The sequence below is a fragment of the Ursus americanus genome, chromosome 32, assembly GCF_024610735.1.
Source record: "Ursus americanus isolate L20-20 chromosome 32, mUrsAme1.1.p, whole genome shotgun sequence".
Taxonomy (NCBI): Eukaryota; Metazoa; Chordata; class Mammalia; order Carnivora; family Ursidae; genus Ursus; species Ursus americanus.
Genome location: NC_142158.1, coordinates 33,205,156 through 33,232,640, shown reverse-complemented (window position 1 = coordinate 33,232,640; position 27,485 = coordinate 33,205,156). Strand labels below are relative to the sequence as shown.

The 27,485-nt window shown below is 41.3% G+C and overlaps 1 protein-coding gene across 6 annotated transcripts in view; it reads left to right on the top strand.

The window, feature by feature from the left end:
• Window positions 1-27,485, top strand: part of BTBD9 (BTB domain containing 9) — a 407,526-nt gene that overhangs the window by 292,559 nt on the left and 87,482 nt on the right. For 5 of the 6 annotated variants that reach the window (XM_045786315.2, XM_045786316.2, XM_045786314.2 and 2 more), the window contains exon 8: window positions 7,363-7,552. In XM_045786315.2, coding sequence (XP_045642271.1) covers window positions 7,363-7,552 — 190 coding nt within the window. Of the gene's footprint in view, window positions 1-7,362; window positions 7,553-20,242; window positions 20,508-27,485 lie in introns of those variants that run through there. The other variant, XM_087858210.1, reaches the window with a different exon arrangement.

Here is a 27,485-nt window from a genome sequence, read left to right as displayed (position 1 = left end):
TACAGCACAAAGCCAAGTCCCATCCAGATGGCGTTTTTAATAGATTTATCAGACGCATATGAAAGACTGTAATGAACATTCAGATGGGGAGTGGCTTGACCCCTATGAAGAAGAACAGTAATGGCACCTTCTGTGGTTCGCAGTCAGAATCACTCCCTAAATTTTCCCAGTAAAAGAGACCACAAAACTTATTCAGACCATTGTGTAAGTATTAGACAGTGCGGCTAGGCAGGCTGAGGTGTGTGTTTCTAGGAAGACGAGTTAATAGCAGAACTCTTTCCTGCTGAAATGGAAAAAGTGGTCTATATGTGTTAGTAAGCCCAGCAGTGACTTTTAGGACAAACCTCTTCTGGAAGGACTCCTGTAGTGTAAAGCAGAGGACTCTCCCCACAGGCATAAAAGAGCTTTCCTGTTCTTTAAAAGCCACACTGTTACAGACATTCCTCGTCTCCCCAAAACGGTTTCTCCATCAGAAAATGTTTTAGTCTACCATGAGTGACCGAACGTTGTGTATATGGGATGCACTTTCAGGAAAGGAGAAGCCGAGAGGGCCGAGGGTGCGTGTGATGCTTACGTAGCCGCTCTTCTGCACTGGGCATATTTGTTTTCTTGTTAATGTCTAGGTCAAGACCCAGAGATTGATCATTCTTTACTTTTCTAAGAAAACTTTCACTGAGAAAGCATTTTATTCTGCTTTATTCAGTAACTTTTAGGTTTTCTAGCTTTTGGTAAGGAACTATATTAAGGTGAAGTGCCACGACCTACATAAGCATCCGTTTTTTCTCACTCTGATTCATTTATTCAGCAAATATTTGTCTAACACCTACTATATGCTAAGCACGGTTTCTTGGCACTTAGCACTAGAGCAGTGAGAAAAAGGAAAGCTCCTGCCCTTACGAAACTCACATTCTAAATCTCCGATGATCACGTTAGATCAGACTGACATACTGGTCTGGATATTAACAATTGGCACAGTGCTGGAATGATGGAGTCATCTTGCTTGTTTATAAAAGGTCATTATCCACTGGGTTTGCGCCTAGGTCCCTGTTCTGTCTTCTTTCCATTAGTTGATATGATTTGGTCATTATACTTTTAATTTGACTCATTATCAAAAAATAGGAATGAGAATTAACAAAAGTGGTAATCTTTTGATTTTGTACCTTATTCGGTAGATACAGTTGCTTATCAAGTTGCCAGGAGAGTTCTAGCAAAAGCTATTTCTTAAAAGGAAATTTGGGACTTGGGGTCAATTTTACTGATACAGTTCATCTATGTGTGTATGTTAAGATGTGTCTGTGTGTGTGTGTGTATGTTGGGCACACTTCATAGATCCAGACTTTGACTAATAAACATTAATGAATAATTACGTCAAGATCAAAGTGGTATTCTGTCCTCCAGCTCACAGATACAGGACTCCTTGTTAAGAAGGCACAATTCTTCATGTAGCACCTCGAGGTTCCAGAGAATCAGAGGGTAATATTACTAGGGCACTTCTGCTTAGAGAAAATTTTAGAGACTCTGTCTTCTTGAATAAACCCATTTATAAATGTGTCTCTAGAAAAGGAATTCTTAGCACTTATCCCAGCTTGTTTTCCAAAGAGCTTGAAACCCTACCAGTAATGAGTTTGTGATAATCTCCGATGCTGCTACACTGATTGACCACTAGTTAAAAATCAGATATCTAGGGATAAAATTGTGGAGAAGTAAGGTTGCATTGGTGGAGATTGACAAACTCAGGAAAAGTCCTCAAAGACAACTGATAAAAACCTAGCGGATGCTACAGAGGATATCAGTGTTCAAAGTAATCATAAAGGGTTTTATCCCTTCAGAGGCTTGCCATCATTCTGGTTTTCATAAAAACAGTGCTAAAATGTGTGAAACTTGAAAAAAACACAAAATTCCATATGTGCAAAAGAATATAAAGGACATGGGGCGCCTGGGTGGCTCCGTCGTTAAGCGTCTGCCTTCGGCTCAGGGCGTGATCCCAGAGTCCTGGGATCAAGCCCCACATCAGGCTCCTCTGCTGGGAGCCTGCTTCTTCCTCTCCCACTCCCCCTGCTCGTGTTCCCTCTCTCGCTGGCTGTCTCTCTCTGTCAAATAAATAAATAAAATCTTAAAAAAAAAAAAAAAGAATATAAATGACATATATCTAAAGTTTGGAACATAGGAGCACTGGCATGCTGACTGCTGCACTGAAGAGAATACTACCGAACCTCTGCAGCCCTGTGTGCAAAGCCCTCCCCCCCCCCCCCCCCCCGTGGCTTCCCCGCCCTCTTCCTGGATTTCAGTGTTCACCATTTCCTGGGTTTCCTTTCTGATCTCACCGCACAAGCATGTATCATTAAACGACAGAAGTGGAATCATACTGCATGTTTTTCCTCACTTGCTCTCTCCTTAACCGGTTTTCTTTGTGAGACTGACCCTGGTTGATACACGTAGCTATAGTTCATTTATTTTTCAATACTGTGTAGTTTTTGTTTAATAGTGAAATTTCAGTAACTCAGTGGACAGGTTGAACAGCAGATTAGATACACCTAAAGAGAATGAGTGAACACAAATAGTAATTTGAGTTAAGAAATTGCCCAGAATGCTTCAAAAAGAGGTACAGAGAAAAAAATGAAAGGAAGGTTAAGAAACATGGAGGACAGGATGAAGAGTTCAGCAGAGGTCCGGTAGGAGTTCAAGAAGAAAACAGAAGAGAAGGGAAGAGAAGAGAAGAGAAGAGAAGAGAAGAGAAGAGAAGAGAAGAGAAGAGAAAAGAAAAGAAAAGAAAAGAAAAGAAAAGAAAAGAAAAGAAAAGGAGGGCGAATCGGTATTCAGAGAAATAATGGCCAAAGTTTTCCAGACTTGATAAAAGCCATAAATGCTCATATTCAGTCCTGAGAAGGATAAAGTCAATCTACTTCTAGGTACAACGTAGTAAAATTGCAAAACATCAAAACCAAAACCAAAACAAAACAAAAAAACCCTTAAAATTAACTGTAGGCAAAAAAACAGTTACAAGTTAGAGGGATAGCCGACTTTAGCAGACTTAACGCTAGAAGCCAGGAGACTATGGAATAATATCTTCAAAGTGCTGAGGAAAAACAGCTTTTAACCAGGAGTTCCATATCAATTAACCTATTTTCCAAGAGTGGTGGCAAAATGCACTTTCAAACAGACACTGCTGAATACTAATGGACGTGTCTTAGAAAGAAGGAAGTTGAACCAAGAAGAAAGGAGGATCTAAAAAACAGTAATGGTGAATAAATTGGTTAAGTATGGATAAATAAGTTTTGACTGTATGAAAAGAAGAAAGGTTAACGAGTTTCACTTCAAGTAGTTAGAAAACAAAACAGAGTAATTTAAAAGGAATTGAAGGCAGAAGTAATAAAAAGAAGAGGGGAGTGCCTGGGTGGCTCAGTGGGTTAAATGTCAGACACTTGATTTCTGCTCAGGTCTTGATATCAGGGTCCTGTCATCCAGCCCAATGTCTGGCTCTGCGCTGGGCACGAAGCCTGCTGGAGAGTCTCTCTCCCTCTCCCTCTGCCTCTCCCCCCACACTCACGCACACACATGCTCTCCACCCCCACAAATAAATAATTAATTAAAAAATAAAAAGAAGAGTAGAATTTAGTGAAGTAGGAAATAAAGAAATCAACAAAACCAAAAGTTGGTTCTTCGAAAACACTAATAAATGAGACAAGCTATATAGGACTGATCAAAGAAAGAAAAGGTACAAATACAAATATTTGGGATGAAAAAGAGGACATACTATGAAAATTTTTATGCCACTATATTTGAAAGGGTAGATAAAATGAAATTTTTCCTGAAAGGGCCAAGAATATCAAAGAATTTGGAAGAAAAAAGGAAAAGAAGGGGAAGGCGAGGGAACAAAGGTGTTCACTTTATCAGATTTTAAGATTACTGTAAAATTATAGTAATTAAAACAGCATAGTAAAGGCACAATGCTAGGCAAATCAATGAAGCATAACATAGATCTTAAAAAGAGACATGAATATGTATGAAAACTTTGTGTATGACTAAAATAACGTAAGTTAGTGGGGGCAAGAGTTCACTAAATGGTGGCGGCGAAATTGGCTCACCTTAAGAATAAAAGATGAAAGTAGATTTTTGTGTCACGCATGGTATACCAAAAATAAATCCTAAATAGATTAAAGAACCACATATGAAAAACAAAATTTGAGAAATTTTAGAATAAAATATAGGAAAGTATCTTTATGAATTTAGGAAATTTAGGAAAGAATTTATAAACAAGAAGGGAAAGGCACCAATTTTAAAAGATTAAGATTTCATCTCAGAACATTAACCATCAAAAGATTGGCATCAGGGGCGCCTGGGTGGCACAGCGGTTAAGTGCCTGCCTTCGGCTCAGGGCGTGATCCCGGCGTTATGGGATCGAGCCCCACATCAGGCTCCTCCGCTATGAGCCTGCTTCTTCCTCTCCCACTCCCCCTGCTTGTGTTCCCTTTCTCGCTGGCTGTCTCTATCTCTGTCGAATAAATAAATAAAATCTTAAAAAAAAAAAAAAGATTGGCATCATACAAATCAATTAGGAAGACAATAAAAAAAAAATAGACAAAAGGTAAAGATAGGTAGTTTACAGAAGAAAAGTGGAGAATGATTCCAGAAGGGGAAAAAACGCTGTACAACCTCATCACGGAGAGAAATGAAAACTGACCACGTTGAGATACCATGTCATACTTCTCTGTCTGACATTACCAAGTGTCGGTAAGGATGTGAAGCAATGAGCTGAGAGTGTAAATTTTTACAACCACTTTGGTGAATAATTTGGCAATATCCAGGAAAATTGAAGGTAACTCATAGCCATGGGTGTAATCCATGCATATATACATGTATAATATCTTATGTATTCCTTTAAGAAACTCTTACCATGTACACAAGACTCCTTTGTTTGTAATCGCAAAGAAAACAGTGATAACAATCAAAACATCCCTTAGCGGCAGACTAGATAAATAAATTTTGGCGTGTTTATGCATTGAAATATTTTATAGACCTTACATGAATGGACTAGATTTATCTTTCTATTGAATGTTCCTTCATCCTGGTTTAATGTTTGCAGTAAATGTTACTACCAAGCATTCCCCTTTCCTCTCCTGGGCACACAGCAGGGTTGCACTTTCCCACCCCCTTTGAAGTTAGGTAAGGCCCTGTGACTTGCCTTGGTCACCCAAACGTGAAAGAGGTAATGTGTGTTACTTTGGGGAACGAGTCTTAAGAACCAGGAGCCGACTCACTTTCTTCTCGTTGCTGCTGTGACTGAGGAAATTCATATGGATACAAAGCCTCTCTCACTCGGGCCCTTGGCTGATACAGTGAGCAGAACCACTTTTCTGATCATCGCAGAATACATGGGATGCACGAAAAAGAAATATATTAATAAACATGCACTGTGGGAAAATGAGGGCTGTTGCTGCAGCCTAAGCTCCTATCTACAGTATTATTTTATGTCTCAGTTCAATTTACTGTGCACCTTGTGCCACTTCCTTAAGTTCCACCTTCCAAATCACCCAGTACTTCCCCTTTTCCATGAGATAGAGGTACTGTGACTTAGGCGCCGAATATAGTCCTTCCTTGCCTTTCCAAGGCATGGGGAACTTCTTCCTGAGTCCCCTTCCTTCTCTGCCAGGAAACCGTCCCTAGAGGTTATTTCACCCGTGTGTTTGCTTATTGCTTTGGAGTTAAGCTTGATAGTCAAGGGATTCATCACCGGAAAGCCATCACCTCTCCCTTCCTCCTTCCCCTTCTCCCTTTTTTATCTGTGGATGGCTTCCTCAGTTAGTGAAGCTGGAGAAGAGGAGGGCTCAAGTCGGGCATACCCAGCTTGGAAAATAAACATACCATGTAGAAGATACACGTAAGATTATGTACTTCACATCCTTATCAAGGCAGAAAAGTTTTGGCATGGCGGCAGTACTGCTCACCCTCTCTCTCTTCAGAGAGTGTATAATATTATACTGAAAAGTACAGTATATATCTAATGAGAAAATGTCTTTTTTTTCCAACCTATTTTAAAATTACATAAAGTAAGTTGCAAATCTTGAATGTAAGTAGCTGGGCCTAATTGTAGATTTGGGTTGAATAATAAATTAAATTAAAACCCCAAACACTGGTAAATGCACAGAAAAGGTCCCAGGGGACTTAAAAGGCCTTACCTTTTATTATTCTCTTCTCTGTGCTTAGAGAATCTACGTCATTTTTAGGTAGCTATCGTTTTGTGGAAGCCCTTGGCTTTTACAAATGAACAGGTTGATATGGATTTGAAGTAGAGAGAGAGACTCAGAATCAAAACAGAGCTGGCGTTTCAAAATATAGCAGTTCATGAACAAAGAGAAGAGCGTTACGTGTTGAAATGCCCGGACATTTTTGTTTACAACAAACAAACAAAAGGAAACAAGTCATGGCTGAGGGCAACAGTATATTCTCAAAAGGGATTGGTACCATTTCCTAGATCATCTTGCTGCTTTATGAATTCTAAAACACTGAATCTATGTGTATACCTTGTTTCTCCAAACAAATTTATGATATTTACCGAATGTAACAAGTACACACAGTTTAGCGAGTAGTAATAAAATAAGTGCTTAGGTACCCACCACCTGGCTTAAAAATAGAACAAAATCAGTACTTTTGAAGCTTCCTCCCCCCAACGAAGATTTCATCTTGTAAATGAAATCAGTTAATACTTGGACCCATTGGTGGGAGTCCCTGCAAGATTTCATCCCCCTCTTCCCAGACACATTATCCTGAATTTTATGTAATAATTCCCCGGATTCCCGAAGTTTTACATTTATGTATGTATCCCTAAACAAAGCATATTTCTAGTTTTGCCTTTTTAAAAACTTTAGATAAATGAACTCATAATTTGTGTTTTTCTGTGCCTTGCTTTTTTCACTCAACATTATGTGTTTTTCTTGTTTTTTGGGTTTTTGGTTTTTTACACGTCAAGAATTTTTTTACTGGGAAAACAACATTATGGTTTTTGATTCATCTATTTGTACATAACTGTAGTTTATTAAGGTCAATTAATGTGTAGTTTCCCATTGTAGTAATATGTTGAAATGCATTTATCCATTCTGTATTTTATGGGTTATCATAGTTCTTCATAGTAAAATACTTCAGGGTTAATTTCCACATGTGGTTCAGTTTGTTCCTATCTTAGATTCAACTTTTTTTCTTGAAGCCATTTGGCATCGAAATGTGTTCATGTCTTGAGATAATGAAGACGTTCTAATTTCTCCTTTATCATTGATGTGAGATAGTAATTCATTTTGTTCGTAGTACACTCTCAGGATATGTTTGGCTTCTCTTATCTTGATGCTGAATCTTGTGTTGGGCTCACAGTTCCCATGGAGAATGTTGCAACAATTGCCGATTGTGCCAGTGTGATTGAAGGAGTCAGTCGGAGCCGAAATGCCTTGCTGAATGGCGACACCAAGAATTATGATTGGGATTCTGGCTATACGTGTCATCAGCTAGGAAGTGGTGCAATTGTGGTTCAACTGGCACAGCCATACATGATCGGGTCAATACGGTAAGAAGATTCCTTTTTGTTCGTTACTTTTAAAATGAAAGACACAGGCAAATTCTGTTTTGGAGCAGTGATGATCCCAATAACTTCAGGGAAGATACATTTTTATTCTTTGCTCTAAATATTGCGGGGGGAAGGGGTCAAGGAGCTACAGGGTGCTTGTTTGGATCTTTTGGTGGGGGGATACACCAAAATTAGACTTGCAGAAGGAATAGATTAGAGGCCCCTCCCTGGGTACGGCTCACCTCCTTCTTAAGTCTCAGTTTGTGTTGGTTAGGGACTTAGAGGATAATGTCAAGAGAGGTTATATAGAATCAAAACCAATTTTCAACTCCAGTAAATTTACATCTGAACCAAACATGTGAATATGAGACCTGGTACTAAAAAAAAAAAAAAAAAAAATCTTCTTAATGGAAATCTGGGTTTGGGGTCGTTGTTTTCATTTTGTTTTGTTTTGTTTTCAGAAAGGAACTTTAACCCAACATTGCTTGATTTATAAGATCGTGTAATTTTAAAATGTGAGACTGGTGACATCCCCCAGAGGGTATACTTCTAGCTCAAGAGAGCCATGTGGGTATTGAATAGGCTGCCCTTTTTTTTGCTTTTGTTCTGAAGTTTCCAAGAAGGTCTCTGAAAAACTAATGTATATGTATTTGTGTTATATATTTCTGTTTAACAGTAGATAAGTATTTTACGTGATATCTGAGCCTGCCAGGGGTGGAGATATTGGTGGGACATGACTGTCTACCCCCCATCATGCTCCACCACATTTGTTTCTATTGTTTCCTGTTCTCATGTTAAAGTTGTTGGGTATAAAGAGAGAAAAAGCACAACGAGTAAGGTAGTAGGATTTTAACAGTCAAAGGTTTAATTGATGTTTAGGCTAATAACCATAGAGGTTATTGTGGCTTGCCAGTCCCCGGGGCCACCCTGATGAGTGATGCTGGATTTCTGGGAGAATTCAGACTGTGGATTTCTTTATTTAAATTGTCAACCCCTTATAAAGGGCCACATACAGGTTGAGTAACATAGGCAACACACCACACAGATAGAGAAGCCTTGGCTTCATACTGCGGACCAGACAAACCCACTTGGTGCTTAAGGAGGGGGAAGAGAAGCCACAATCAGTCTGGACAAGCTACCAGTGCAAATAAACCTCCGTCAGATAGCAAACAAGACTCCATCCTTCCTTTTTTCTCAGCTGCACGCATTAACTTAAGCAGTCATAGGCCATCTATTTAGTAAGCCGTTCTAGAATTTTTGTCACAGATGGTGTGAAACGTATCTAAATATTTCCCATTACAATCTATCCCTCTTCACTTTAAAAATCTGGGGAACCATTGTCCTTCTCCTGTCACTGGCACTCCTTATAGTCTTCACAGTTTCTTGAAGATTACCAGTCGTGTCTCTAAGATTACATCTGCAATTTCTTTCAGCAGGCGTGGGGTGTAACTCACCGGAGCCAGGAGACTTGGAATCATTTAAATTGACTAGATACTCTCTTTCACTTCACCTATTTGGGGCTTCAGTTTTCTCTTTATTACGTTTGTTCTGCCATTTCTAATTTGAAGACCAGTCTTCTCGTCAATGACGATGGAAGCAAACTGGCAGCTTAGTAGCTCTTCCCACTCTCTTTTAATGTTCCCTGTGTTCTGTCTGCTTATCTCGAACTCCACCCCATCCCCAACAATGTTACACGTGCATCTCACACCAACATGTCAGAAATGGAATCCCATTATCCCCGCTTCCCCTGCTCGAGTCACCTTGAGATTTCCCCCATCTCATTCAGTGGCACCACCCATCTATCTGTAGACTGAGCTGAAAACATGGCAGTCTTCCCGAATTTAGTCCTCTCCTTCACCACCCCTTTTCAGCCAGTTCTGTCAGTCCTGGCCCCTACATATCTCACAAAGCCTTCTGCTCTTCCCCATCCCCACAGCCATTATCACAGTTGTACCTTTATGGTTTCTCTGCTCTACCTGGTCGGACAGACTTCCATCTGGCCCTTCCTTCCCCACTTGCAGCCATCTCCGGACCCCAGATCTGATGTGGTCATGCCCCTTCTGGAGAAAGTTCAGATGAAGGCATTCGAGAACAATCTGACTTGCTTCTCTCTACACAGCCTTGCCTCCTGCTTCTCCTTCCACCCCATACGTGCCTGTCCAGCTACTTACAGTTTTGCGCACACCACCCCCTCTCACCTCTCTGCCTTCAACTCTTGGAACATACCGTTCTCATTGCTGGTGTCTCTCACAGCCTTCCCATCACCTCTCTTTTACCTGGCTCTTACTCCCCCTTCAAGATTCTGCTCCTCCAGGAATGCTTCCCTAACCTTCCATCATCTCCTGGGCTGATTCAGACCTCCCTCTTCAGCGATCCCCTTACATTCTGTTTGTACCTTGTACTGGAGCATTTGTCATATTTGTATTATAATCATTTACGTGCTGTCTTCTCCCAGCCTCCCCTGACATATAAAGCCTGTGGCAACTCAGAATAAGCATCCCTTGACAGATCAAATATGTAGATGAGGTAGTCTGTTAAGATAGAAGGGGAAATTATAGCAGGTACAATAGGAGATCTAGAATTTTAGATTCAGCAGAAACAGATGAGGTCACCGCCTAGGTGACAACTCAGAGTGGGACAAACAGGCTCATCGTGTGGCAAGGCCACTTCGACCTCTAGCTCTGCCCAAACAATCAGAGATACTTGATCTGACCCCAGGAAAAGGTGTCACTGGGGCTTAAAGCAAGAGAGAACAGTGCCCATGTGGCTTTCTTTAAATATGGAATGAAAATGGCTCCCCCAAACTATTTTTTCTTTCCGGGACTTGGAGTGGCAGTAATGAGCATGAGCACAAACCAAAGGCAGAATTGTATATCTCAGCCGCCAAACTTCCTGGAGCCCAGCTATTGTTTTTGCAGTGAGAAAATCCATGCAATTGAAGCCCTCTGTAACTGGCTGAGCCCTCGAAGAGACACGGCTCTGTGAAACTAACATTATGTTGTCAGGATCTGCATTTGCCTCTTCTGTGACATGATTAAGAAGAAAAGGAGAGGGATTTCTTAACCACCAGTACCCGTGGACGATGCTGGATACCCTGGCCGACTGTGGTTAGCAGCTGCTGATGTGCCCAGACAGACATTTATTGATAGGAAACTAGATCAGTGGCACCTCTTCGTGGGGATGGGTAATTGACCAATGACAGGAGGATTAGTCAGTGACATCTGACCCTCAGCTTCTATTGCTTGTGATTTCTGACTTGCTTTCCTAGTCACTGTATCTGAAAAAAGCTCAATGATTCTGAATTGAGAGTGCTATAGAGCCGAATGACTAACACTTTCCCCATCTAAGAAGCCAGAGATCTGGCAATCCTGGAAATTCTTCTTCTGGGGAAGCTCAATCACTGGCTCTAAAAATTCGGGTTTCTTTGTAGATGGTGACTATGAAGCCAAAGGACTCAGAAAGGAGTTGTCTTGATCACTGCAGTCTTTTTTCCTAAGGGAGGATGTAATTGTTTTTTTGGGTAAAGATGTCTTTTGTTCATCTGTTTTCATCCACAGAAATCATTTCTTCCTTTCCTGAACCTTTACCTGTAGCCGGGTAGGCAAGCAGAGACTTCCGCCTTGGCGGACGATGCCTGCGCCTAACCACAGCCCACAGGTGCCCAATCCTGCGAGTGTGCCTGGTACCAGTCCCTCTGTGGTGTCTAGAGAGCCTGACCTTGAAACATGACTCCTCACCATCCCTTCTCCCCCTCCCCATTTTCTTTCATTCAGTTAGTAAACATTTCTTGAGCCTTTTGCTGTGTGCCAGGCACCGTTCTAAGCACCAGGGATAGAGCATTGAATAAAGAAAGCAAACATCGGTGCTGTCATAGAGCTGACAGTCTCATCAGGGGGAAATAAGCAGTAAACAACACTGTTTGTAACATGTCAGATTCTTCAAAGGGCTGTGGAACAAACCGGAAGGGGAATAGGGGTAGACAGTGCAATTTTAGATGCAGTGGTCAGGGAAGGCCTGTGCAGAGCCTAAAGGAGGGGAAGAGCAAGCCATCTGGGGACCTAGGGGGTGAGCATCACAGGCAGAGTACCAAGGCCCCAAGGGGGAGCAGCATGTCTGGCAGGCAACAGGAGCAGCGAGGAGGCCGGTGTGGCTGGAGCAGGGTGAGGGGGGCGGAGAGCAAGAGGCAAGGCGAGGGTGGTGACTTGGAGAGTCGACAGCCTTGAGATCTGTTGCTGTTTCTATATTCAGTCACCAACTTCCAGAACCATACCACCCACCACCACGCATCCATCCCAGCGTTTCATTAGCACCACGAAAGGAGAGTTTTCTTGGCTGAGGAGAAGAGGGGCCGGGCGGGGGAGGCCGCCATGCCTTCAGAAGTGCCTTCGTTGCTCCTGACCTGCCTTTATCCCGCCAGCTCCTGGAAGAGAAACTGCAGAAACGTCTAGTCCTTGCAGCTTAACAGGAAACTTGCTCCCCAGCTTTCTTTTCTTTCTCTGTCCCAGGAGCCAGAGCAGGCCATGTAACTGAGAAATAAAGAAGCTTGGCTTTGCTGTTGCTAGGTTTACAGGCACAGCCAAAGTTATTCATTGTATATGAGAGAAAAAGAAAGAAATTGTCTGGAATATACCCTTATAAGTGGTTAACTGAGTAGTAATTATATCATTTTTGTGCCATTTTAAAACATTAAAATTTAAACAACAGGAAATCTTCAGAGGCCTGACCACATAAAAAGACCAGGATAAAGTCATAATCACTAACCAAATTTACCTAATGTCTTAGTTTATAGTCCCTCTGTCACCTTAGTTTAAGACTTACTATCTTTCTACTTGCTAATCCTGGTATCTTTGTCAGTGTTTTCAGGCTGATATGAGAATCACATATGCTGTGTATTACTTATGGCGGTCACCCAGCCCTTTTCAGCTAATCAGTGACAGCACTTTGTGGAAACCCTCATCTTAAGATAGTCAGTTGAATTAACAATTTTTACATTAGCCTGACAATGATTGTTTTGTAACTGATATGCACAATACTGTAAGCAAAACTCCCCTACTGCTTTGACTTACAAACCTGATTGCAAGTAAGAAGGCTGTCCAGAGATGAAACCATGCACGTAGATGCAACTAAATAAACCCATAGTCTCTCTGGGTGCTATGAGGATTAAGGGGTTAATGACACAAAAATAGTTAAGAGTTCTGCAGCTGAAAAGTGTTATATGAACATAATATGTTAGGACAGCGTGGGTCCAGCCCAAAGTATGTTCTTGGCGGGTATTCATCATCTCCTTAGTCTTTGGGGATGAGCCTCTTTCTATTTCGCAGTAGGAAGAAACCAGTTCTGCCACTTATAAAAGTTAATCTGGCACAAAACATCTGAAGCATGAATCGGTTTATGTCTTGCGGTTATTAAATACAGAGAAAATGAAGCAATAGCAAGTTTATCTTTTAAAAAAAAAAATAGGTATTCCACTGTGGTCCTTATTCGTCCCAGCATATTTTTCTTTCTCTGGGAGCTGTCAAGCCCATGCCCCGGTTCAGCTGCCCTCTCACTGTCGTGTGGCTACAACCAACTCGCGATTATCTCTTCGGTTTGTAAATTACAGAGCCCCCTTTTTGACTGCTATTTTTCCTTCTTCCCACTGCTTACCGCCCTGCTAGGCCATTGCTCATCCACTTCCCTCCCAAAGGATAGGCGCAGAAAAGAAAAAGGAGAGGAATCACAAACCATTCAATTTTGTTTCCTATTTAATAGCTCCAAACTGAGGCTGGGTCAATAAGGGGGCGGGGAGGGGGAGGAGCTGAAGCTAATGACGCAAAGGACGTTTTGTAATTGTTTGAGCATTTTCTACATCTGCGCTGCCCTTAGTCCCTCACAGGACCACAGGTATCCCTGGTTGACGATGGTGATCTTGTAGTACTGAGACGGATGTGGGTCCTTCCGCGCTGCCCTTAGTCCCTCACAGGACCACAGGTATCCCTGGTTGACGATGGTGATCTTGTAGTACTGAGACGGATGTGGGTCCTTCTGGCGATTTCCAGGTGCCTAGTCCAGTACTCTGTGCTGTGAGAACTCAGTAAACACTCATTGAGCTGACAACATAGTCTGTTAGTGCACCTAAAGGGAGTTCTGTCTGTCAACTAAACTGGACATCGTATTTGCTCAGTGTGTCTGACCTAAGTGCATGTGAGGAAACTGCTAACGACTTGGCATCTCCAGCAAATGACTGAGATTAAGCTGTAGAGTTCGGTGCTCACATTAGCACAGGGAGGGCGCCTGCCTTCCGCGCATCACGCTGCTTCTATCTCATTCCATCCAATGGACAGGCCAGCAGGCCGTCCATTATATCAGGAGAGCCTTCTCTGCGACCTAGAGAGGAGGGAATTTCCTTTTTATAGTTCAAGGAATACAGCAAACATCTAAATATATGACTCCTCTGGCTTGGATTAAGATTGCCTATAATTCTACTCAAAATTGGAAAGATATTTTACACAATTTGCTTCATATCAGTCATGCTGAGCCTCGTCTGTCACAGCCCTGAACCAAAGAATTCTTGTCTCACCAATCCATGATTTATTTACCAAGTGTTGTTTCTCTCTCAGCCTATCTGCCTCGCACTAAAGTCTTCTCTTATCACCCGCAGACCTCAGAACTCTGGTTCCCAGAAAAACTGTTGAATAAAAAATTGTGTCTGTGGTTCCCAGTATACACTGAAGTCTGGGCTGGGTGAATACTTAGGGGACCAGAAATCCTGGAGCCTGAAAACAGATAGCAGAGTTTGGGGGCATGGTAAATATGTCTCAGCCAGTTTCATCCGAGAGGTATTTCAAGACCAGAAAGTATTGCTATGGCAACTAAGTTGCATGTTAAAAATACAGGAGGGGCACTAGAATTCAGATGTTCTTTGGAAAAGCAGGAAAGGTTAAATGCCAAAAAAAAAAAAAAAAAGTGTGTGTGTGTGTATTTGATTTACCTCACACGTCAGCCATTTATCTCTCTTGAGTGATTAGAGAACTTGACAACTAGTCATCATAAAATATAGCTGGATACATGAAAAGAAAAATTTTTCTAGTTTTCAAAGATTAACCCATCACGAAGACATTTTTACACAGGATATCAGCCCTATTTGACTCAGTATTTCACACACAAACATATTTAGTAATTATCCAGAATTTTTACTTAAGATACTCGTAAGAAGAATCTTCAGAAACAACCACAAAGCAAATAATGAAATGGCAATAAATATCTATCTATCAATAATTACTTTGAATGTAAATGGACTAACTGCTCCAGTCAAAAGACATAGGGTAGCAGAATGGATTAAAAAAACAAGAGCCATTTATATGCTGCCTACAAGAGACTCATTTTGGACCTAAAGACACCTACAGATTGAAAGTAAGGGAATGGAGGGGCGCCTGGGTGGCTCAGTCATTAAGCGTCTGCCTTCGGCTCAGGGCGTGATCCCGGTGTTCTGGGATCGAGCGCCACGCCGGGCTCCCTGCTCCGCTGGGAGCCTTCTTCTTCCTCTCCCACTCCCCCTGCTTGTGTTCCCTCTCTCGCTGGCTATCTCTCTAATAAATAAATAAAATCTTAAAAAAAAAAAAAAGAAAGTAAGGGAATGGAGAAACATCTATCATGCAAATGGATGTCAAAAGAAAGCTGGAGTAGCAATTACTTATATGAGACAAAATAGGTTTTAAAACAAAGACTCTAAAAAAAAAGACAAAGAAGGACACTATATAATAATAAAGGGAACAATCCAACAAGAAGATATAACAATTGTAAATATTTATGTACCCAACATCAAATACGTATGACAGTTAATAACAAACATGAAGGAACTAATCGATAATAGTATAATAATAGTAGGGGACTTTAACACCCCACTTATATCAATGGACAGATCATCTAAACAAAATCAACCAGGAAACAGCGGCTCTGAATGACACAGTGGACCAGATGGATTTAACAGATATATTTAGAACATTCCATCCTAAAACAGCAGAATACACATTCTTTTCAAGTATACATGGGACATTCTCCAGAATAGATCATATACTAGGTCACAAATCAAGTCTCAACAAGTTCAAAATAATCAAAATCATACCATGCATCTTTTCTGACCAAAACACTTTGAAGTTAGAAATCAACCACAAAAAAAATATCTGGAAATTCCACAAATACGTGGAGGTTAAATAACATGCTCCTAAACAGTGTGGGTCAACCAGGAAATAAAAGAAGAAAATTTAAAAGAACATGGAAGCAAATGAAAATGAAAACACAACCATCCAAAGCCTTTGGGATGCAGCAAAAGCGGTTCTAAGAGGGAAGTTCGTAGTGATACAGACCTACCTCAAGGAGCAAGAAAAATCTCAAATAAACAACCTAACCTTACACCTAGAGGAGCTAGGAAGAGAACAACAAGCAAAGCTCAAGACCAGCAGAAGAAAGGAAATAATAAAGATCAGAGCAGAAATAAATGATATAGAAACTAAAAAAACAATTGAACAGATCAGTGAAACCATGAGCTGGTTCTTTGAAAATATTGATAAAATTGATAAACCTCTAGGCAGATGTATCAAGAAAAAAAGAGAGAGGACTCCAATAAATAAAACCCCAAATGAGAGCGGGAAAATAACAACACTGCAGAAAGACAGAAGAAGATGTTATGAGAAATTGTATGCCAACAAATTGGACAACCTAGAAGAAATGGATAAATGCCTAGAAATATATAAACTGCCAAAACTGAAACAGGAAAAAATAGGAAATTTGAACAGACTGATAACCAGCAAAGAAATTGAATCAGTGATTAAAAATCTCCCAACAAACAAAAATCCAGGATTAGATGGCTTGACAGGTGAATTCTAGCAAACATTTAATAAGGAAGAGTGAGTACATATTTATCGCGAACTATTCCAAAAAAGAAAAGGAAAACTTCCAAATTCACTCTATGAGGCCAGCATTACCCTAATACCGAAACTGGAGAAAGACACCACAGAAAAAGAGAACTACAGGCCAGTATCTCTGATGAACATAAGTGCAAAAACCCTCAGTCAAACACTAGCAAACTGAAACCACAACACATTAAAGTCGTTCACCACAGTCAAGTGGGATTTATTCCTGGATTGCAAGGGTGGCTCAATATTCGCAAATCAATCAACGTGATGCATCACATCAGTAAGAGAAAGGATAAGAACCACATGATCATTTCAATAGATGCAGAAAAAGCATTTGACAAAGTACAACATCCATTCATGATGAAATCCCTCAACAAAGCAGGTTTAGAGGGAACATATCTCAACATAATAAAGGATCTATGAAAAACCCACAGCTCACGTCATCCTCAAAGAGGAAAAACTGAGAGCTTTTCCTCTAAGGTCAGGAATACGTCAAGGATGTCCACTCTCACCACTTGTATTCAACATAGTACTGGAAGTCCTAGCCATAGCAGTCAGACAACAAAAAGAAATAAGAGGCATCCAAATCGGTAAGGAAAAAGTAAAACTTTCATTATTTGCAGATGACCTGATACTATATATAGAAAACCCAAAAGACTCCACCAAAAAACTGCTAGAACTGGTAAACCAATTCAGTAAAGTCTTAGGGTACAAAATCAATGTACAGAAATCTGTTGCATTTCTATACACCAGTAATGAAGCAGCAGAAAGAGCAATTAAGGAATCAGTCCCATGGATAGTTGTACCCAAAATGCTAAGATACTTAGGATTAAACCTAACCAACAAGGTGAAAGACCTGTATTCTGAAAACTATGAAACAGTGATGAAAGAAATTCAAGATGACACAAAGAAAGGGAAAAACATTCCATGCTCATGGATTGGAAGAACAAATATTGTTAAAATGTCTATACTACCCAAAGCAATCTATACATTTAATGTAATCCCCAACAAAATACCAACAGCATTTTTCACAGAACTAGAACAAACATTCCTGAAATTTGTATGGAACCACAAAAGACCCTGAATAGCCAAAGCAATCTTGAAAAAGAAAAGCAAAGCTGGAGGCATCACAATTCCAGACTTCAAGTTATATTACAAAGCTGTAGTAATCACAACAGTATGGTACTGGCACAAAAATAGACACACAGATCAATAGAACAGAATAGAAAACCCAGAAATAAACCCACAACTATATAGCCAACTAATCTTCAACAAAGTGGGAAAGAATATCCAATGGGAAAAGGACAGTCTCTTCAACAAATGGTGTTGAGAAAAGTGGACAGCAACAATGCAAAAGAAAGAAACTGGATCACTTTCTTATACCATACACAAAAATAAATTCAAAAGGGATAAAAGACCGAAATGTGAGACCTGAAACCATAAAAATCCTAGAAGAGAGCACAACAGTAATTTCTCCGACATTGGCCATAGCAACATTTTTCTAGATACATCTCCTGTGGCAAGGGGAACAAAAGCAAAATGGGACTATATAAAAATATGAAGCTTCTGCACAGTGAAGGAAACAGTCAAAACTAAAAACAATCTACAGGATGGGAGAAGATATTTGCAAATGACATATCTGATAAAGGGTTAGTATTCAAAATATACAAAGAACTTATAAAACTCAACACCTAAAAAACAAATAAACCAATTAAAAAATGGGCAGAATACATGAGTAGATATTTCTCCAGGGAAGACATATAGACGGCCAACAGACACATGAAAAGATGTGCATCATCACGTACCATCAGGGAAATGCAAATCAAACAACAATGAGGGTATCACCTCCCACCTGTCAGAATGGCTAAAATAAAAAACATGAGAAACAGCTGTTGGTGAGGATGTGAAGAAGAAGGAACACTGGTACACTGTTGGTAGGAATGCAAACTGGCACAGCCACTCTGGAAAACAGTATGGCGGTTCCTCAGTAAGTTAAAAATAGAACTGCCTTAGGATCCAGCAGTTGCACTACTGGATATTTACCGAAAGAATGCAAAAACACTAATTCAGAAGGATACATGCACCCTGATGTTTATAGCAGCATTATTTACAATCGCCAAGATATGGAAGGAGTCCAAGTGCCCATCGACTGATGAATGGATAAAGAAGATGTGGTGTATATATACAGTGGAATACAAAAGAACTTCATCTTGCCATTTGCGACAACATGGATGGAGCTAGAGAATATAATGCCAAGCAAAGTAAGTCAGAGAAAGACAAATACCATATGACTTCATTCATATGTGGACTTTAAGAAACAAAACAAACAAGCGATGGGAAGAAGAGAGAGAGAAACAAACCAAGAAACAGACTCTGAACTATATAGAAAAAAATGATGGGTACCAGAGGGGAGGGGTGGGGAATGGGGGAAACAGGTGATGGGGATTAAGGAGCACACTTCTCGTGATAAGCACAGAGTGGTGCATGGATGTATGGAGTCACTATATTGTACACCTGCAACTAATGTAACACTGTTTATTAACTAACGAATTAAAATTAAATAAAATTAAAATTAGAACTTAAAAAAAATAGACCCTCTAAAACAAATACTACTTCACCAATAGTTCTTTAAACAACCATTTTTAACACCAGAATCATTCACCTTGGAAGAGCAAATAAAAGGAAAGCATTAACCTACCCTTTCTGTGGTTTCACTTTGGCAGATGCTTTCCACGCTGCTCCCCAGCCCCCCCCACCTCCATGGGCCGTACAGGGTCACAGAAACGTGGCTATTCTCATGAGAGCTTACGGAAGCATAGGGCTTTCAGCAAATAGCCCCAAATTTCTACAAATTTAATACATCAAATTGCTTAAGTATATATTTTGAGTATTAAGTGAATAAAGCTATTCTGAAAACTGATGAAGGGTCATAGCCACTTAAGGTTAATCCTTGAATTAATTCAATGCAGCAGTCTACCTTTGAAAACCTCCATTCCTCAGGTACCCTTAAATCAGAGATATTTTTTCCCCTAGGAACCCAATTTTGTCACCTTGTTAAGTTGCTTTGGGGGCCTCTTGGTAGCACCTGATGCAATCTCTCTCTCTTTTTTTTTTAAGCTTAGCCCTTCGTAAACTGATAACCACAGAGGCACTTGATCAAAACATTTTGAACCAGCAGAAGCCCTGAGATCAAGAAAAATCCTTCCACTTCCCCTTCTTTCCTCTCCCCTCTGTCCACTTCCATTTCGCATCCTTCTCCAAGGAAAAAATGATTATGATGACAGGCTGATTGGTGCCCCTTTGGGACTCCTTTCAGCAACTTTCCTGGACACTCAGGGGCTGAGGTCCAGCTGAGGAATCTTTTTTGTCTTTCTGCTGCGTTGCCTCTTTCAACAATGTATTAGATTCAGTATAAGGGGTATTGGTTACCTAGATAAATGCAGAGTATGCTTTTACTTCTCCTTGGATTTTCTTTCCTTCCCCCCTTAAGACCTAACAGTAGGATCCTCTTTCTTTCTTTTGCCTTATGATATCCAAAACCATGTCCCTCAATGATGATATTACCAGCCTTGCCACATTATTCTTTTACTGTAAATGATACCCCAGTCTAGACTTTTCAGATTTTCCATACGGTTTAATGTTTAGAAATGGCTAATGGTTCTTTTCCTTGCCATGTCTTACAGTAGCTCTGAAGCTGTAGCTTCTTCATTGTCTCCATGTAAGAGGTGAAGAAACCAAAGTATAATATAATTGAGTGCCTTCTCTTTTTCTCCCCACCATGAACGTGACAATGCAGCAGGAGCTAAAACTCTGGCTGGGAAGATTCCAGTGTGTTGCACAATCTTTACAGAGCCTCCTATGGCCTTAAAAAGAAAATGAGAGAAGACATCACACCTTCTGGTTCAACCCATCCTCTTTCCTAAGGTTGTAAATTATAGACACTTTCATTAAATGTTGCGCTAAGCCTTGACAACATTTGTTTTTATTACTAGCCTTCGTTTGCTCCAAAGGAGGTTATATGTGGGCAGCATTTAGCCGCAGATAACAGAGAACCGGATTAAGACTTTTTAAATGTGTTTTGTTTGTTTTGCTTTCGCTTCTTTGCGTGGGTTGTACATAACAAAATGTCCACAGGTGGACGTGGCTGGCATTAGTTCTGCAAGTCAGCGAGCTCTTCAGTTTTCTTGGTCTTTTTCACATGCATTTTTGCCTCAGAGTAAAGTGATCTCTTCGAAGTCCTTTAACTACCTTGTCTGCATTTAGGCAGGAAGAAGGAGAGGGCAAAGAGTAAAGAGCCCTGCCAACCAACTCTGTAGCTTTTTATTAGGAAACGCCCAAGCTCTATTTGGAACTCCACCTAGCTGACTTCCGCTGAGTGAGGTGGAACTGTGTCATGTGCTCAGCCCCAGCAAGGTTGGAGAAGAGGCAGAGGGTCACGGTAAGGGGTTGGCTCATCCAGTCAGCAGTTCCTCCATTAGAGCCCTCCCTCCTGCTTGACACTTCACATCTACCTTGGAAGTTATAACTCCCCATATTTCATGTGGTCTCTTTGGTTTTTTTTTTAAACAGCCTTATTAAGATGTAAGTCATATATCATGTAATTTACCGTTTAAAGTATACAATTCACGGATGCCTGGGTGGCTCAGTTGGTTAAGCGTCTGCCTTCGGCTCAGGTCATGATCCCAGAGTTCTGGGATCGAGTGCCACATTGGGCTTCTTGCTCAGCAGAGAGTCTGCTGCTCCCCCTGCCCCCTGCTTGTGTTCATTTGGTCCCTCTCTCTCTCTCTGGCAAATAAAAAAATAAAAAAAATAAAAAAAAAAAAGGTTTCTCTCTCCCTTTCCCTCTGCTCTTCCCTGCCCCTCTAAGATAGATAGATAGATAGATAGATAGATAGATAGATAGATAGATAGATATTTTTTAAAAAATTAAAGTATGCAATTCAGCAGGGTTTTTTTTTTCCATTTATTTTTTAAAGGTGCCCCTTAAGCTTATAGCTTCTGGATGTATCCAAAACAGTAAATATAATAATTGTATTTTATATTATTCTCAGCTTCAAAAACATTCTGTAAATAAAAAACATGTTTCTACTCACTGGGTAGTTCTGATCCAAACCAAGCGGGATTACTGATCATCTGTGTTTGCTTTCTTCCTTCCTTCCTTCCTTTTTTTTTTTTTAATAAATGCGGGGGTTTATTTTCTTTTTTTTAAAAAAGATTTTATTTATTTATTTGAGAGAGAATGAGAGAGAGCACAGAAGGCGAGGGAGAAGCAAACTCTCTGCTGAGCAGGGAGCCTGACATGGGTCTATATCCCAGGACCCTGAGATCATGCATGACCTGAGCCGAAGGCAGACATTTAACCAACTGAGCCACCCAGGCGCCCCTCCTTGGGCACTCTTATTTCCTCTTTTATTTTTAGGGCAGCCAGGGTAAGGTTACTGCCTCAGCTCGGGGACAGTTCAGTGCCCGACAGCAGGAACCAACGGTCTCTTTCTTACTCACTGTTTCCATAGTACTATTTGGGTTGATCCTTCCTTAAATTGTAGTGATAAGAACCAAGAATAAGTTCTGGGTGTTGAAGAAGGGACAGGGCAGGCCACCAGGCTTGCTTTGATTGAAACTGCTGAGGCGTAACCAACTTGGGAATAGGGAGTGCTCCATGTCTTATGCCTTTTGCGTAAGAGGTTTGAGCCAAAAATCCTACTACCAGTTAAGTCCTTTTGCTTCTGACTTGCTGGAACTGGCATGTACATACCTCAAGAAGCTTGTGCAAAAGGGTAGTTGTGGTCTAGTGTAATAGATTTTATTCCTAAGTCCCTTAGGAATATACCATTTAATTGTCCTCTCGTGCCTAGTGCACACCTTTCTTCCTGGAGGTTAAAAAAATAGTAATAAAGCAGAGCACCTGGGTGGCTCAGTCAGTTAAGCATCCAACTCTTGATATCACCTCAGGTCTCGATTTCAGGGTTGTGAGTTCAAGCCCTGTATTGGGCTCCACGCTCAATTTTTTTTTAACTTAAATAAATAAATAGCATTTATAATCAAATAGTATCTTTATTAGGAAGCTTATCATAGCCCTCTTAGAAAGACATAAAGCATTTTCTATAGGGAATTGTTTGAGAATTGGTGGTAAACCACATAAATAATATCTTGTTGATAACAGGCTTCTTGGTGGAACAGGTAAATGGCTTAGTCCTGATTGTTCACTGTAGTGAGATTTTAGCTGTGTATTTTAGACTCAAAGAAAAAGTAGAAAAGTCATGGAGATCAGTTGCAACTGTTTGGGAAGAACATGTTAAATAGAGTCGTCCATTTAAAATTGGTTTCATTAAAGATTCCAAGTGAATAGTTCCGTTAACACGCCAAGCACTGTAAGGCTTTTATTGTTCTGTGGTCATAGAGTATACCCCGGTCAGTCGGCTATCTGTAAGATGCTTTTTAAACTCACAGTAGAAAGAGCCAGAGAGATAGCACGGGGTGGATCCGTACAAATCTGTCTTCTCCTGGTGACCCATAAACAGCTCAACTCTGTCTGCCTAATTAGTGTGGTTTAGCCTGCGGTGTCATCTTCCTCTGTAACTAATACATTCTCTTACTGCTGTCATATTAACTACCTTATCGGTGACTGTATAACGTGTGTGTGTGTGTATTGTTTATTGACTTCAAACGTCCCTGTCACTTCTTTGTCCTGTCCTACGATTCCCATGCCATCTGGAGGGTGGTGGTCAGTGACTGTCCCGTGTGCACACGTCTTCAGTTTGAGGACTTGGCTCCTGGGCACTTCATCCGTTCAGGCAGGAGAGATTTGGGAATGGTTTTCAGGTTTTTATTTTTAATTGGAGCTCCTCCCCCCTGCCCCGGTCTTACTTCCCTTCTTACTCTTTTACCCTTAGGAGAAATACCAGAAATGTGGGGTGAAAGGCAAGCCAAAAATTGTCAGGACAGTTGTCACAGTAACAAAGATAGGATTAGGACTATAGCAGAATCCAAAAACTCCACGTGGAATTTGCTACATGAAAATCTGTTGAAACACTTTCAACAGAAGAAAGATTTTAGACATTTCTAGGCTGAGCTCAGCCTTAGTTTAAACTATACCTTTATTTCTTGCCTTGGTGCCATAACTCTTTACTGCTCAATAAGGAACAGCTTTAGTTTTCTGTTTAATCCCAGTGCCAGCAAACTTTTTCTGGAAAGGGCCAGGAAGTGGATATTTTAGACTTTGTAAGCCATAGTTTCTGTCACAACTGCTCAACTCTGCTGAGTGGGCATGGCTGTGTTCCGATAAAACTTTATTTACAAAAATAGGCAGCTATGGGCCACCATTTACCAATGCTTAATCTATCCAGTTCCTTTCCTCACTAACAGCTGTGGTTCATAGGTGAAAGTGAAGAATTAGGAAAGTCCATTTGCCTTTTATAGTGTCACAGTATGTGAGTAATAATACTTACAAGCCTGTTTTTAAAAGGTATGAATATTAATATTAGTGTTTAGTTTGGGAACAAGGTGCACACCATGACCCGGTGGTTTTCCCTGCTGTGTTTGTAGGAGGTGAGCCTTGGGGCTGACCCAAGGAGGGGCTGGGAGGAAGCCTGGCGGAGAGGACTTCAGCCCTAACTCTGACCTTAGAGCACTACTGCTTTTCTCTCTTACGGAGATTGAGGTTCTTCTAAGATGTTGTTTGTCAAGGGGTTCTGCTACTAAAGAACATTCTTGAAAATATTGGTTTACATTTTTTTACAATTAGTATAATGCCTTTTCAGAGTGGATACTTTATAAGTACCAAAGGCTTTGTTATGTATTACTTTGTAATTTAAAAAAAACACTTTAAAATAAAAGGAACCACAAATCACCAACATTAAAATTCATCTCCCTGTCTTCCCCTACCCGCACCCCATGTAACAGATTCTAAATCTGAGAGTATAGGCTCCAAGACAGAGGCAGAGTTGAGCCTCGTGTCTCCCATCTCCTGCCACTACTAGTTATGCCGGATTGCCTAGCGATGTCCTTGTGTCCCATCAGAGGCTGTGGGAGAGTCAGTGGAGCTTTTCCTGCTCCACTAGGCTGAGGAGATTTGACCCAGAGTGTCGCTGAAACCACACTGTTTTCTTCTTCCCTGTTCGTGCTCCTTCTTCCTTTGAGCTACCAGGAGCTCCTAACCACCTGAATGCCCCAGCTAATCAGGGTACAAAGTGTGCCGAAAGCTGGAATAATTCCCAGCACCAGCGCTTCGGAGGTTACCCCAGGGGTGCCTCCCAGCCTCTGACACCTAAACATTGGTTATCTGAAGAGCATGGGTTACGACAGTCCCATGTGTGACTCAGACAGGCTGCCTTAGCCAGGTGCCCTTCGGCCTCTTGGCATGAATATCAATGTTGACTTTTAGGATTTGGTGCCAGAGTGGGAGGATCCTGGGAGACCTGAGATCTCACTACCTTGGGTGTGATTCCTTCCCTGGCTTATAAGCATTCTTAATCCTTTCTGAATGTGAGTCAGGGCAGTGATATAGAGGGGTGTGGGGTGTGTGTGGGTGTGGGTGTGGGTGTGTGTGTGTTCACACACAGGGACATGTGCATACACACGTTGGGTGCCTGCGTGGGACTAGGACTGTGCTCTCAGGATGTCCATGCCCCTCGTATCAGCCAAAATACAAAGAAAGTAACAAAGGGGTGAGCTGATAGGGTTATGGGGCAGAAGGGAGAGAAATGTTTGTTCTTCTTGATGAGAGAGGATAAGCCAGATGAACAAAAGAAACCCTTTAATTCACAGAGTGCAGCATTCTAATGCAGCCTCATGCTGTGCTTGAGTCAAAACGGCAAGGTCTAGCTGCAGCAGGGCCATGGACAGATATGAGTGATTTATTCATCTCTGCCTCCTTCACTCAGATTTTCCCCTTTCAGCCATCCAATATCCATCATCGGAAAGCCCGGGTTCTGTACAGGAGTTTACCCTGGTAGCTTGCCTGGAATACGTTCTGAAGGATTAGTGTACATGGCGTGGAGACCAGCCCCTGAGCTCGGTACACTCTGGTGAATATTCATGTTGGCACCTGGGAGGGTTAGTTCTAAAACGGCAGCTCTTACAGAACACATTCTAAGGAGAGGGTGTTTTTCCTGTCTGATGCTCCTTCAACCAAACAAATGTGGGAGGGAGGGGGGAGCTGCTGTGTAATTCTGGAGAGTATTTATGAGACAGAAAACTGCATTCTCACATCTTCTGCAGCAGGGGGGAGAACCGAACCCCCTCTGCATTCGGAGCCTTTGCCGGGACCTCCCACTCGGTGGGGAGGGGGGGAGATAGGAGAGGTGATTCCAGAAAAAAAAAAAAAGGCAAGCGTGTTTAGCCTTTGGTCCTATAACCCACACGAGTTTGATCTGATTACAGCTGTTTAGCAGCTAGAAAAGTTAGAGTGGTTAATGTTCAACTGAAAATGTTTGAATTAAAACTTATGATCCCAGCTTTGAAGACCTGGATCAAGAAAACTGTACCAAGTGGCTAGTGATCAAAAGAATTCCACTGAAAAACATAATTAGCCATTTTTTCCCCTCTAGCCGTTACAAAAAAATTATATAAAATCTTGCTTTTTTTCCCTTGCTTCTTGCCATGCTTCAAAAGACTTATCACATAGTTACATATTAAATTGATTAATTATCTTTTGTTTATAAGAACTCATAGTTAGAATTCTCACTTTTATGTATTGGTGAAGATGTTACTATTATTAGTCTCACTAATGTGGTCTTTATTTTAGTCGTAAGTCGTGTACCACACGGAGGATAATGATTTGTCAGACACCTCAGACTTCAAATAGAATAGTCTACTCTAAGTGTTTAATTCTGTAGCACTTGTAAGTTATTACAGTTTTATTTTTCTGCTTTAGAGCGTAGCTGTCTTCAGGTGAAAGCCTTCACAGCAATTTCGTGGAGGAAGTTAACATTAACAAAGGGACCGAGAGGGAGGAAGTGAGACCAGGCAAAGAAGGGGAAAGAGGGCAGCCGAGCATTTCATTGTGCGGGACCTAGCAGGACGAAGAGGAGATTGGGGACCACACCTCCAGGGGTGGGGTTGGGGGGCAGCAATTTCGCAGAGAGAGGATATGAAAGAGGAACAAGCAATGGTGGGCACAGGTGGTACGGTTGCAGGAGGACGAGGGCCTGGATTGGATGGGCAAGTGCTTTCAAATCATTTTCGGCAAGAGCTCTGGACTTTATAGATTGTGCCCTGTGGGGAAAAGAAGATGATTCAAAGCTGGAGCAAAGGTTGAAACCCATATCTGATTTGGGTGAGAAGGTCAGGCTGGTGAGAAAGAGAAATGTAGGAAAATAGTACTGGCTGCGTTAAGAGAGACCAGAGGAAAGATTTGGTGAGAAAAAAAATAAAGAGATTACATGCCTGAATAGGAGGATTTTTTGCCTTGTAGTTCAGCCCTGCTGGAATGTTCTCTTGCCTGTAACATTCAGAGTCGAGCCTTCCCCACCTTTGTTTTGCCTTTTCCATTCTCTCCCTTTATCACCAGGTTGAGGGAATACAAAGCTCTACCTGTAGCTAAATTGTGAGTTCTCCCACAGTCACAGATTCCTATGAAAACTTGACCCGAGGGAATAGAAAGGAGCCGTGGAGCTTATTAAATTTCTCTTTGGCTCTGCTTCTTGGTAGGCTGTGTGCATGTGGACACATGTTAGCATGTGGTCAGAGGAGGGGCAGGAGAATAAGCTCTGGAGATGAAATAGCCGGCAGAGTTGATACGTTTCATAAATTACCTCCTTAAGTGAGACTATCCAAAATGGTGGGGTGGAGGACTGGCTGGGGGGTGTTTCCGATTGAAATGGAACATAATGGAGCATCCAAAGGTGCTGTCCTGGGGTGGAGCTACCTGGCTTTTGTTAGAGGGTGATTGATCTCTAGTTCCCTCTCCTCTTTCCATCATCCTCTCGTGCCCTGTTCCCCCTATCTCCTTCGGTTCAACTCAGTAGAGCTTATGGTGTGCTGGGGACCATGAGGAATACCAGGACATTAGCCATGCATGGTCCCTACACCCTAGAAGC